The sequence below is a fragment of the Epinephelus moara genome, chromosome 18 (assembly GCF_006386435.1).
Source record: "Epinephelus moara isolate mb chromosome 18, YSFRI_EMoa_1.0, whole genome shotgun sequence".
Classification (NCBI taxonomy): domain Eukaryota; kingdom Metazoa; phylum Chordata; class Actinopteri; order Perciformes; family Serranidae; genus Epinephelus; species Epinephelus moara.
The window spans coordinates 33,686,659-33,700,911 of NC_065523.1; the positions used below are offsets into that span (position 1 = coordinate 33,686,659).

The 14,253-nt window shown below is 44.8% G+C and overlaps 1 protein-coding gene across 1 annotated transcript in view; it reads right to left on the minus strand.

Moving 5' to 3' along the window:
• Positions 1-14,253, minus strand: part of tnrc18 (trinucleotide repeat containing 18) — a 73,709-nt gene that overhangs the window by 31,925 nt on the left and 27,531 nt on the right. Inside the window, exons 4-10 of the mRNA XM_050068482.1 lie at positions 11,744-11,848; positions 9,406-11,283; positions 5,323-5,410; positions 4,933-5,162; positions 3,669-3,815; positions 1,408-1,592; positions 284-698 (exon numbers count right to left, since the gene is read on the minus strand). Coding sequence (XP_049924439.1) covers positions 284-698; positions 1,408-1,592; positions 3,669-3,815; positions 4,933-5,162; positions 5,323-5,410; positions 9,406-11,283; positions 11,744-11,848 — 3,048 coding nt within the window. The remainder of the gene's footprint in view (positions 1-283; positions 699-1,407; positions 1,593-3,668; positions 3,816-4,932; positions 5,163-5,322; positions 5,411-9,405; positions 11,284-11,743; positions 11,849-14,253) is intronic.

Here is a 14,253-nt window from a genome sequence, read left to right on the forward strand (position 1 = left end):
GAAGTTACTGTACACACACAGTCAGATTCAGTCTGTAGATCACAACTTAAAACTTTGCTAGCCTCATGTTTGTCCAGTGTAGCTCATAAAGTATCAGACACACAGTAGATAAGCCCCAACATCTCAAAAATCCTGGATAACACAAAAGGTCTTAAGACCAAAAAGCTTATAAAACATTTATGTGCACAGGTTGGGAATTTAGCGACAAAAATACCTGTAAAGAAACAAGTCTTTTAAACTTCTAATGACTGAATGTTCAGTTGTTAAATTCCTCCAGACTCACCAGAGTAGATGCCTTGAAAGGGAGCAGAGGCCGGCTTCTGTCCTTCTCTCTGCTCCCTCCGTCCCACCTCCCCCTCCTCAGCCGCCTCCAGTTTAGGCCGCCGTGGTGAGGACGGTGGCGGAGAGGCTGAGCGGGGGGACGGCGGGTGAGGCAGGGGCGTCGGCGGGTGAGACAACACTCTCTGCCCGCCTTCCTCTGACTTGAGGGTGGTCACTGGTGACGGGAGCGGAGGCAGCGGGGTGAGGGAGGAGGTAGACGGGGTTGGCGAGCGAGAGGGAGGGGGAGGTTTGCGGGGGTGCAGGATGGGTGAGGGAGATGGGGAAGATATCGAGGATGGGCGAGGTTTGGGGTCGGTGTTCCGCTTGTCTGCCTTGTCTTCCAGCTCTGGCCGGTGCTCGCTGGCCTTTAAACGCTCCTGAAACACAGGAGAGGAGACGGCTTCATATGTGTGTGTGTGTGTGTGTGTGTGTGTGTGTGATGGGACACACTACAGGGTATAAATATTAGTGTGTGGCTGCATTGTTTAGACTTCCTGGACTGTATTCTACTGCAGCTGCAGGATGTGCTGTGTAAGTGTCTGTTTATTGAACGTGTTATACAACTTTACTATGACATAAAAATATGTGAAGGGCGCACATCATCTCTGGGAAATTACTGAGGCTTTGTGACCCATTTTTAAAGATTGAAGTCTTCAGCAGGGAGCAGCCGGTTTGAGGCTGAGTGTCACAGACAGAGAAGGAAAATCACAGAGTATTGAGATGTGGCTGCATTATTGGCTCTGGTCTTTTCATGGGATTTGTTGACAATATGTAGAATATAGAATAACCTTAACAATAGCCTTGTCCTTTGTATTGTTGCTTTAACTCTCCACCCTGCTGTAGAATGAGATTTTGTGTGTGTATGCAATATTATATATCTAATTTCTAGCTCTAGGTTCCTCTACAGTGCCAGAAACCACCATATGTTTTCATTGTTGATATGATGTGTGTTTGTAAGGACATAATGCACATAAAAGACCCGCTATGTTTTATGTTTCTGTTTGGATACGTAGGTGGATGTATACATGTGTTGGTATGTAAATATCTCTGAATACGTGCACATTAAACAACACAAAGTCCACTTACGACTAGCTGTGCGTTCCTCTGCAGCTCCAGGACCTGCGCTGTGTGCTGCTGGATCATGAGCAGCTCCTGTTGCCGGAGCATCTGCTGCTGGGAGAGGAGCTGGAGCTGGGCTGCATGCTGCAGCGAGCTGCCTGTACCGTATACCCCCGACCACACCGGGGCTCCACGCTCCAGTACATCACCTCCTGTGGAGCGATGGAGGGCAGAGGGAAGTGAGCTGTTTAAGTAGCACCCTTTGGCATTTACATTTGTCATGGTATGTTGAAGGGATGAGCCAGTGATTAACAGCATTGTTACTGCTTCATTTCTCAAAATAAAGACTGCATTTCAACAACCCTCAGGGTGTATTTTTACATACAAAATGAACCAGTGTTTAGGTTTGATTTAGTTTTAGCATTATCATCACTTGGATCAGCAGAGGCCGTACATTTCAACCATTTAGCCATTACTTTAAGCTAATAATTTCAACAGTTTCCATTACTTATAACTAACTGTTTCAACCGTTTTATTTTTAGCTAACCATTTCAACTCATTAACCGTTACATTTAGCTAACTGTTACAACGGTTTATGATTACTTTTAGCTAACTATTTCAACCGTTTTATTTTTAGCTAACCATTTCAACTGTTTATCCATTACTTTTAGCTATTCCAACCGTTTTATTTTTAGCTAACCATTTCAACTGTTTAACCATTACTTTTAGCTATTCCAACCGTTTTATTTTTAGCTAACCATTTCAACTCATTAACCGTTACATTTAGCTAACTGTTACAACGGTTTATGATTACTTTTAGCTAACTATTTCAACCGTTTTATTTTTAGCTAACCATTTCAACTCTTTAACCATTACTTTTAGCTATTTCAACCGTTTTATTTTTAGCTAACCATTTCAACTCTTTAACCATTACATTTAGCTAACTGTTACAATGGTTTACGATTACTTTTGGCTAACTTTTTCAACCGTTTTATTTTTAGCTAACCATTTCAACTCTTTAACCATTACTTTTAGCTAACTATTTCAACGGTTTATGATTACTTTTGGCTAACTATTTTCAACAGTTTCCATTACATTTAGCTAACTATTTCAACAATGTAAGAGCCATTTAAACATATATTTATTTATGGTAAAAATGTCTGTGTTCATATGATACCATATCGGTTCTGATATTACTTAAGTTTGCACTGTATATTATTTTAAGTGTGTAGTAGTGGAATCTGCTAAGGTTATGTTTACTTAATTTCTATGTTAGAACAGAGGCATAAGTTATTTACCACAGGTGTGATGCCATAAGGCAGTTTTGTGTGAATGACAAAAGGAGATTGTTGTCTTGTGTACAGACAACTTTAAGTCTGTGTTACGTTACGTTTTTGACCGTGTTAAGCAGTGTTAAAGTGAATAATAACAGGTTTTTACGGTGACAATATACAGAAATAGGACATCTAGTCAGTAGTGGGCTGTATGAGATGTATTTTTGGAAGGACTTGGCCTGCTGTTTTGTTTTCTTTTTTGTATTCTCTGAAACTTTGTTCCAACTTTTCCCCTGCCTCGTGCGAGCACTGTGGATCTTCACATAAGAAACAGAAACACGTCAAACAAGTCATAACTAAGACACCTTGCAGACTAGGGAACTCTGCTATGTTGAAACCAGCACTATAAATCATCCATATCTATTAGTTTTAGATAACTGTGCAGACTTTGATAGGTCCTCGTTTGATAACTAGTTTTTACACACTCTTAATCACAAGATTGGTGCTGTAGCTGACTCAATATGAGGCTATGTGTTTTCAATCAAAGATTAATTTATATTTTGTCCAAATTAGTTGAGCTAATCTAGATTCTCTCCAACTCCAGAAGTACCTCTTGGGTACAAGTACCCCTTGGTTTGGAATAACTGCTCTATTTTGATGCTTCATATTAGTTTCTCTTTCACTTTCCAGAAGTGGATAATCATGTTTAAAGTGCATCACAGCACCCTGCTGTTCTGTGCTGTACAGTAGCAGAAAGCAAAAACTACTGGCACACAGTCCACGCCACCATATGGAGGCTGTCACTCTTATTGGATATGGTCTCATCTGTTTATAGTAATTACAAACACTAACATCTGTTTCAAAATGAAAACGGTGATGATTTCTTTTTGCTAAAACGCAATAAATAGTAATTTTATAAGTGATAAAATCAGCAAACCAGCATCATGTGCGCATACTTTAGATTTCATTGATGCACATGCACACACACTTATACAGAGAGAGCAGCTTTCATACCGTAGTGTGGCAGGTGTTCAGTGGGGATGACTATTAGCTGTCCAGACTGTGGGTCCCTGGCAAACTGGTAGGGAGGGGGTATGGAGCCTGGCAGAGAGGGTGGGTAGCCTGGGGGGAGGGTCTGGTGGAGTGAGGAAGGACCCAGGCCTGAATGGGAGGGGAAGGGAAGAGAAAGTGTGAAATGTTAGAGACTGAGAGGAAAAAAAACATTTTCCCAGCTAAAACTAACATAAACTCAGTATCATACTTCAGCCAGAGTACCCATGGTAAAGTCATAGTGGGGTTATATCAGTAAGCACTCTCTGAATTTAGCTGCTTTTTGAGTGATTTTGTTTTTTTGCCCTCTGTGTCTAGACAGAGCTGTCCCATGGGGAGCTCCGCCTGCGTGTGTGTGTACCATACTTTCAGATGTTGTGCGTGTACAGTTATGTGTAAACTCACATAAGTATGTGAGTGTGTGTCTGTGCGTCTTGATGCTGTTATTTCTGGACAAGCGAGCGTTGGAGGAGCAGGAATGTCCTGCAAAGATCAGGAATGTCTGTGGAACTTGACCCCTAGAGGCTGCGGCTGAATGAGCCACTGGACGGGCAGACAACACCTCCCTTTGCTGCTGCGCCAATCGTGAGAGGCTACACGGATGCATGTAGAATTTTGCAAGCACGCCACGTCCTGGGGTTGAATTGATTTAGACTCTTTAGTCTTTAGCACCGGGCTGGATAACTCCGCTGACAGAGAGTAAGACATAATGCTCAGTGAAAAGGGCAAAAGCTACTGTACTCCTAATGCTTAGTGTGGCGTGCAGCTGTACTTGTCCACATCTGTCACTCTACCTTAGGGGACATATGAAGTGTCAGCTCACATGAAGAAAATACAAGGTCATACAGCTCTGACAAGGGAAATTTTGCATTTATCATGCATGTGGGTGTTTGTTTATGCTTCTTTCGTCTAAAAGAAATAGTCCACAGCCAACAGATATTCAGATTGCGATCACATAGAAAAAAGAAAAGCAGCAAATGAGAAATGAAAACTTGGTAATATTTGGCGTTTAGCTCGGAAATGACTCAAAAATTAAGTGTAAAATTAAGCCGATTAGAATTCAAAGTACATCTAATCACTTGTCTCCTGCTATAAATTCTTGAAATCACTAAATACATGCCTGACTTCAACCATCACACTAAGGTGTCACAAGGTATGTTGACTGCAATTTTGGGAACATCTAAACATATGCTTGTAAGTGTCTCCAGTCACATGTACGTCCACATACTGTATGGGGAGCCGGAGAGCCACACTGGGGGAGCTCCAGGTCGAGGCATCCAGGGGTGAGAGGTCAGAGTTGAGGGGTCTGGAGGCCATCGCCCCGCCCCTGCCAGGGCAGCTCCTCCTGTCACCATTAGGTTGGGGGTCATGAGACTGGGAGTCATCATACTGGGTGTCAGGCCGCTAGACAGCGGCGTAGGGTGCATCTGAGTAAACTCTGCCAGCTCCTTGGACTCTCTGGAAGGAGACAAGTCAGTTTTATTTATTCTGTGTGTTCAGAAGTATACTGTCTGAACAAAATGTCACTGAGTTCATATTTTCCAACAGTAGACTTTTTACACTATTTCCATTGGCAACCACTCAAACTTGTGTTAACAAGGTTACAATTACTCCTTACCTGAGCACTTTCTCCTGCTCACGCTCCAGCCGGCCGGCCAGCAGTCTGTCGTCATGGTGACGGCCACGGTCCTCCCCTCGCTCCTCATCTGTAATGGGACGAGGCACAGACAAAGATGTTTAGTGGCTCCTTCAGTGTTTAAACCCTGATCCCACATGAAGTATGTATTAAAGGAACACTTCACCCGCAAACTGACCATTTGTACATCAAATACTCAGCCTGTGTTACAGTGAATTTGTGAAGAAAACTTTATTTTCTCACATGCCTTTGGTGAACAAAGATTCAGAAAACAAAGGGGTCATAGAGGTCAACGTTTAACTATATCAAAACATCTGTTAAACAAACTGTCACACAACTCGTGCAGTATAATCCAAGTCTCTTTTATCCAGTTGTATGCCCAGTACTTCCCAAACAGACAGCCCTTTCCGACCGGGAACTAAACTGAAACTGAAACTTGATCTATGCTCTCTTCAAAGCCAGACTCCATTGACAAAAACAGTCACTTTACTTTGCCGTACACAGGAGCTGCTGGTCAACCACTGCCTCAATCAGTAGGTTTGCTTGTGCTATTGTGTGACTTCGGTGAATCCAAACCAACTCTTTAAAGACTCAGCGAGGTAAAATTACGATTTGTCAATGGAGTCTAGCTTTGAAGACAGCATAGATAAGTTTCACTTCACGTTTAGTTCTCAAGCGGCAACCATCAAGGCTGAAAAATGAAGCCAATGCAGAAGTGCCGTTCATCGTATGGACAATTGAGTCAATCCCCATAGACACCGATGTAACACCACCTTTACAGCATAAATAAACATGTTCACAACCTGGCAAAAAACGCCTTTGGTCTTCGTTGTTACGCTCTACATTCATGAGAACTGTACCAGAGGTGAATTTTCTTATAACTCACCTGTTCACCTTCTATCAAGGCCCCAAATTTTGCATATTTAAAGTAGGGGCTGCTTTGAGTGACAGGCTGGGAGTTGTCGCTGCACTCTCTGAGTCAGATCCACCCTCTCGTCCAAATATGATCACCTCTGGCTTAAAAAAACCCACAACATAGCGATAGCCAAAATGCTGAACTGAAGGCTTCAAAACGGTAGTCCACAAACCAATAGGTGATGTCATAGTAGGTAAGTCCATTATTATATGCAGTCAGTGTTAGTTCCCCGTCAAAAAGGGCTGCCTATTTGGGAAGTACCGAGCATATAACTGGATAAATGAGACTTGGATTGCACTGCGTGCTGAGGCGTGTGAGAGGTTGTAAACACATGTTTTCATATAGTTTCGATGTTGTTAAATGCAGGTCTCTTTAATTACAATTCATCAAGAGTTTTCTAGATTCTTCGTTTACCGTGGAGGCATGCGAGAAAAACAAATTTTCCTTCACAAATTCAGAGTAAGTAATGTGAGTAATTGACATTTAAATGATAATTTTGTCAGTGAAGTGTTCGTTTAACGAGAAAAATGAGCTGCGAAAGAAGATACAGCAGATAGCAGAGAGGTAAGAGGAAGCAATAATGTGGTGAGGAAAGTAAAAGAGGAAAGTGGGTGACAGCAGAGGAGAGAGGGGAAGAAGACAAGGTGACACTGGCTATATAATGATGACACAACACAGCATGTCAAAATGAGAGGAGAAGCTAAAAATATGATGTTGGGCCACAGCCTGAACACAAAGCGCGTGTGCACACATACTGTACAAACACACACACACACGAATGGAGTGACAGCTCTCACTCTGAGTGTCAGCTCTTATCAGTTATTAGTCTAGTGCCACAGGAGACGTGTGAACATACCACTACTGCCTCACTATACACACACACACACACACACACAGTGTTAAACCCATTCTGCTTACTATAAGGGCCAACGGCAAAAGACAGAGATGGAGAGGAATAAAAAAGCAGCAGCACTCAACCAAGCAGTCCAGAATAAACATGAGGCTCTCCTCCTCGCACTCTTTCCCGTTAACCCTCTTCCATCTCATCGACGCTGACTGAAGGTCCCCAAGCAGCAGAAAGGTTTTATACAAGTGTGCTGAACCCTTCAGTTCTGCTCTATAAGTGTGTGTATGTGTGTGTGTAGCCCAGAAAGGGACAAGAGACTTTAACAATCCCTGACATGCTCCGCAGGAAAGGTTTCAAGACTGTTACCAAGGTTACAAGGAGCCTGTCCCACATGCTATCCTCTCTGCATCAGAAAGCCAGCGATTAGCACTGCACGCCCCCTCTTTCTCCCCATTCCTCCATCGCTGGTCCTCCCTCCATCTCACTCTTTCACTTCTTTACTTCCTGACATAGCTCTCTCTTCCCGTCTATCAACGTATCGATCTACGTCCCATCTGTCCATCTCTTATCATTAGCCTATCCCTCTTCTTCTCCTTCCTGCTTCCCTCCATCTTTCCATTCATCCATCCATCTATTTGTGATTTCTGCGTAAATCCTCCGCTGTTTATTTAGAGCTCTTCGCAGCCTGTGAGACTGATGCTATTAGACCAATCACTCTGCTCAAGCAAGGAAATGAATAAACGCCCCCAACAGGCATGCACACACACAGGCATGCACACACACAAACATCTCACACGGTTCTTCGTATACACCCGCACGCGCACACACAAACACACAGTCCGTCACTCTCAAGACTGATCCATTGCTTAGCAACGCACCCATGGTCTTATTGTAATTCAAGGCTTGTTTGTAGCTTTTAGCAGCACTCTGTAATGACATGTTTAATGCAGAGAGGGTGGTGGTGGGGTGGGGAAGGGGGCGCTGAAGAAAAGAGTGGAGAAAGAGCAGGGGGCCTGAGGTGGGACAAGGAGGGAGTGCCGCCACAAAGACCTTCTCACAGAGGAAGGAAGGGTGGGGAAGGAGAGAGACATTCAGCGAAATGAAAAGAGCAAGAGACGGAGAGAGAGGGGCTGAGCTGTGGGAGGACAGAGAGAGCATGGAGCTGAGAGAGAAACAGAAACAAGGAGAAAGACAGAGAGATGGAGAGGGAGAGGGAGAGAGAGCACTGTAGCTGAATGACCTTGACGTACAAGAATAGAGCGCTGTATGGCAGGAATTGCTATGCAGCACAGAGAGCCTACGGACTCGCCAAAAAGAGCCTTTCAACAAAACACAAGTCATGACATAATTAGTAATTTGGGGGTGGGTGGGTCGGGGGGGTATTTCCACCATTCCAATCACGTTACGTGCATGAACACCTCAAAGTCAAACACGGGCTGAGTGAACACGACTTTGATCCGAAAGAAAATGAATCCTCCATTATTCATGGAAACCAAAATGAGGAATCATTTGCTCGTGGTTCATTTAACTGAGGGGATCTACTGTATGTTCCCTGCAGAGCCGCTCTGAGAGGAGCCAGAGTGGAGAGCGAAAGCAGGAGGAAATATATTAGAAAAATGTTTAAAACAAGTTAAGTACACTTGAATTAACTTATCAAATATATAATTACTTGTGTGAGGGTAAGTGAGGGTCACCGCATGACTCCTGCAAGCATTTCAAACTTGATCCATTCATTCACCAATGATCCATTTCTCAGTTTGTACTATCATTACATGCAAGAAAACAATATTCTACTCGAGGGTTAGCTCCACAGGAACATAGGCTTTAAAGGGACAGTACACCCCAGGATGAAAAATAAATATTTTTTCTCTTGTCTGTAGTGCTATTTATCAGTCTAGGTTGTTTTGGTGTGAGTTGCTGAGTGATGGCGATATCTCATAGACATGTTTGAGTTCTCTCCAGTATAATAGAACTAGACAGTACTAAGTTTGTGGTGCTAATAGTGCCCAAAAACTACATATTAAAATTCAACACTAATGCCTCTTTCCATAGATCATGACTTGGTTACTCAGTGGTTCCCAACTGGTGGGGTTGTGGTCCAAAAGTGGGCTGCTGGTCCATTCTGAATGGACCGCAAGTGACTCGCGAACATGTCAAGTTTGTACAAAACACACTTTATTTTTTAGGTACAGTGAATTTCAAGCACAGAGCTTTTATGTTGAAGTGAAACTGTGTTCAACAGTCAAACAACAGTGATGCAGTGAGTTGTTTGGTGTTTATTTTACATAAGAGATGTCATTACCTTTAATGGCTGTTTGCAGCAGGGTCCTCTGTGTGTCCGAGGGTCCACTGGTCTGTTTACTGGTGCTCCCACTGTCTCTTTGCCGGGCCACAGCTACAGCAATGCCAACCGGAGGGTGGCGCACCTCCCCTTCCCCCTCTCGGCCAAATGAGCGTGCGCTATCCGGCCGTTCCTGCTCTCTCTTCAGCTGTGGCGGCACCCTCAACGCCCCTGAACCACCCGATGATCCAACTGAAACCCTTTCCCTGTCTCTCTCCCGTTCTCTTTCCCTTTCACGCTCTCTATCTTTTTCCCTCTCCTTCTCTCTGTCACGCTCTCTTTCTTTCTCCCTCTCCCTCTCTCTTTCAGCTTCCATCCCGACGCTAGCCAGGCCCCCAAAGGGACCTCGGCCATCCGCAGCGTGCCTGGAGGACCCCGGACCCTCAGCAGCAAAGTTTCCACTGTACTTAATGAGACTCTGCATGGCTGAAACCTCTGTGGGATCTGAACCTGTTCCCACACCGCGCTCTCCTCCCAACGACCCTCCAGGTCGGTAGAGCGCCGATGGGTCCAGGTAGCGTCTCTGACTCCCCTCCTCACCTGCACGCCCATGTGTGTGTTGGGAGGGGTGTGTCTGGGGGGAATGGCTGTGGGAGGAGTGGGAGTTGTTGCCTGGCCGACTGGTTGTGTGAGGGGACATCTGCGTGTGTGTCGGCTGGCTGTGGGGAGAGGAGAGTGTGTGTCCGTGCTGGGCTGCCAGGGCAGCCATGTGACTCGTGGCATAGTTGGCTAACGGGCTGATGGTATTCCACTTAGGCTCCGCCCCTGCCCGCTCTATACCCAATCGCATTGAGTGTTTAGAGATGTCCCTGTTTTCCGGACTGAACCTTGATTGACTGGTGTAAGAGGCGTCCTGGCCTCGTTTACCAATGGAACCATTGGAACAAATGACAGAACCTTCCTCTCTTTGATTGCCTGATTCGCCAGACTGGGAGAGGCGAGGATGCTCCATCAGGCTCCTCTCAGGAAACCTGTAGCTCTCCCTCTCCCTGTTTCTCTCACGTTCGCGCTCTCTGTCTCTGTCGCGCTCTCTGTCGCGCTCTCGTTCTCTGTCGCGCTCCCTTTCTCTGTGTTTGTCGCTGTGTTTGTTGTCGCGGGCCTGCGAGGCGATCTGAATGGGCCCAACCCGCTCGTCGTAAACCTCCACAGAAGGCACATATGTCGGTGCGCTAACTCGCTGCTCTCTGATAGACTCTCTGGTTGTGGAAGGGTGAGGCGGTCCAGCGGCAGAGGGCTGAAGCGCAGGGGGGAGGGCGTAGGAGATGTGGAGGGTCCCGGCTGACATGGCCATAGAGTCATTTCTCCTTTGTCTGTCTAAGTGAGAGTTATTTGAGTTAGCGTTATTTGAGTTATGGTTATGGTGGGGTCGAGAGCCGCCCTCTTCCTCCCGACCTCCTCTGTCTGTGTCTGGTCCATGAAACCTCCCACCCCCGCCAGATGGGAGGGAGTGCTGCGGGGGTGACGGCCTGGATCGTGGCTCCACAGTAGAAGGCTGGGAGTGTGACTTCTGCTGGTTGGAGTGAGGATGGAAGGGCCAACTGTCTCTGTCTCTCTCCGTGTCCCGGTCTTTCTCTCGTTCCCGGTCGCCACTCCTTGCTCTGCGGTCCTCCTCGCTCCTCCCATCCTGCGTCAGGTCCACCACGCTGTGTGGCCTCTGCTCCTCTCTCGAACGCTCTCTCTCCCTGTCCCTCTCTCTTTCCCTCTCCCCTCGGTAAGGCCGGTCTCTACCCCCGTCCCGGGACGTCCTCTGAGGGGGTGTGGAGCTGGACGGGGCAGTTGGAGGAGCAGATGGAGGGTGGAGAGGCAACTGGCTCAGGGAGGCTGGCAGGAAAAAGCTCTCTAGAGGAAAAAAAAAACAACACAAAACATAAGAGACATGAGTCTAAACACACACCCACAGCATGAACACAACCTGTTGAAACAGATGAAGATTTAGAGCAAAACAGCAGCACAGAGGCAGAGGTGAGCATGATAAATATTTAAATGTCGACTTGCCAAGAAAATATAACAGTAACACAAACCTACAGAAGATCTGCAACCGTCATATCCACGAAGAAAAGACGCATACTATACATTTAAACGTGAAAATAAAATACAAAACAAAGCTCAAACTGGTCCCCTGTGAACCAAATGTTCCCCATTTCTGGCTTCATTCCACAACAAACTACGAGTCTCCTCACTAACTGAAAAGGCTCCACATGAAAACCTACTTCCACTCAGGTATCACAGGTTATGAGAGAATATGTGCACTAAATTCAGCCACTTGTCTCCGTGAACGTTGCTGGTGACAGCGACTGACCTTTATGTGAGTCGTAGAGAGGGTGCTGAGACAGTGAGGGAGGATCCAGGTGCCCCAGGGACAGATAGGGGCTGGAGTACAGGCTGCTTGGCAGAGGAGGGTAGCCTGCAGACACACACACAACACAAAAAACATGTCATTACGATGTAGTTTACACAGAAACTGAGACTATACAACAACTTATTCTCCAGCTCAGTCTTGTAAATATTATGTCTCCCTTGAAATTCTCACGAGGACCATTTGGAGCCACTGGACAACCCGAGAGACATGATGCATGAGGATTTAGAGGCATCTTCTGCTGTTATGTAACAAACAAAAATATTATTTCTTACATAAAGAGCAGCAGAGTTGACATGCAGTTTATTAACTGGCAACTATTTTGAAAATGTCATGGTCAGTTTCTGCATTAAAGTACCTGAGTGGAAACATCAAAACCTAGAAAAAAAAACTTGAAATAATGCAAAAAAAAGTTTCCACAGTGGGCAAGGTAAAACAAATAGAGCAAAAAATAACATACATTCATTGCACAGGTCACTGCAAGCTCTACTTAGCGTCTCTGGATGGCTTCTAACACCCGTTGCACACAGCACTGTTACTAAAACTTCTCCAAGAGCACATAGCTGAATTACTAGTTGTTTAAAACTCTCTGTGTCGATTGTCTAGTGTGTCTGCGTTATTATACATCTGCTGGTTTCCTTTGTTTGAGGTTTGACTGCCCCTCTTTTAATTGTGACATCTCATTACGCCCTCTTCTGCAGAGTCACCTGACCACAGCTATTCAAAGAAGGCTGGGACACGCTCTTTGACCTCATGGGAGCTATGAGGTATGACACAAGTGCAATGTAATTAACTGGAGCTGTGATGTTGGAGGGTTACAGCAGATGGTACCAGAAATAAAGGGACAGTGTCCACTCAAGTGCTCTTTGGGTGAGACTTTTTTAGCCTCCTTGGATGCGCTCAACCTGACACACCTTTTGGGTACACTAATTTAGATGGCGGCTGATATACAAGAGAATGTTCGCATGTAGAAAATATTTGTTTAGGTCTTTTTCAATATTTAAAGAATTGTAATTTTCACCTATATCTTTACTTTCCGTACAAAACTATTCCAGCTTGAGGCCAACAGTGGAAGTCTCAGTTTGACAAATCAGTCATCCCCTAAGTCCTATGATAACGCCCCAGCTATTGCTCATATACTGCTCATGTGTTGTAACCAAGTACACTGACATGTTTTAACCTCCTTGCATCTGACCAGGAGTGTCATTTATAAACATTGCTTAAGCATAAATCGAGGCCTGAAAGAGGTGTGCGTCAATTCCCACGCAAAAGTTGTGATCTATAAAACAAACTTGGTGGGAGACACTTGACCCATGCTTACGAACATTCTAGCGACAGGAAATTGCAGATGGTAAGGTGGAAGCCTGATTTCATAGTGACCAAACAGTGGAGTTATAACTTGCTGGCTCCAACACAAAAAGACATTTTCATATCGTCTTGCACAGTGATAGAGGCATCTGTAAATACGTGGATACATTTTTTAGCATCACAACCTTTGCAAAAATCACTTCTCTCACTATCGGGATTCAATCCATTCGGTCCAGTAACATTTAGAGAGTCTAGAACAGCCACAGGTTAGAATTATTTTGGTTAAACCATAAGTAGCTAAGCTGAAGTCTCTAATGCGCCTGCTCTATGGGCCACATAGTGCAGAAGCAGTTCCTGGTCATGTGGGTAATTTTATACACGGCAGTTGAACCATTTTGGCTTCAAGCACCACTGAGCAACTCGTATAGGGATGAATGGGGCCCGGCCTTCAATGCTGTATGCTGTAATGACCGGAGAATTAGCGCCAACTACTGCGTATCTTGATAAACCAACTCCCAAAGTTCAGGTAACAGTAGTCCATGGAGAAAGGACATAAATTTGCATTATACTTTGCAGATTTTTGGAGAATTCAGTCAAAACTTGTGCTACATTTAGATGGACCTTTAACAATTTGCGTGCTTCATGAGTTCACCTTTGAGCTATGCGATCATCGAAACATGATAATTTGGGTCCATACTGAGATCACGATTATTTCAAACAATTACTCATTGACGATGGAAACATCTGCATTTACTGAACTCAACTTAAAAACAAATACATGGTGCAAGAGGAGAAAGAGAGACCCCGCACTGTTGGTAGAAGGGCCTGGGACTGCGATTACTTCGAGCAGCATGGGAATGAATTACAACACAATATACTTAAATATATTTCTTGCTTTTTCCCAGATGGTCTGCATAAGTCTCAAAGTTTGTCACTAAGATGGTCTGAGAAGTTGTTAAATCCAGTGAGAAAGTCAGAGAAAACATTGAGCCTACTGCTGTAAAAGACAGGGATGCAAAATAATCTTTTCATCTTGATCATCTTGTTTCATAATCGTTTGAAGCCAAATCCTGGTTGAAAATAAAATTCGATTAATCACTCAGCCCTAGATTAGCTCAAGGTTGATGTTGAGTGAGAGTCTGCCT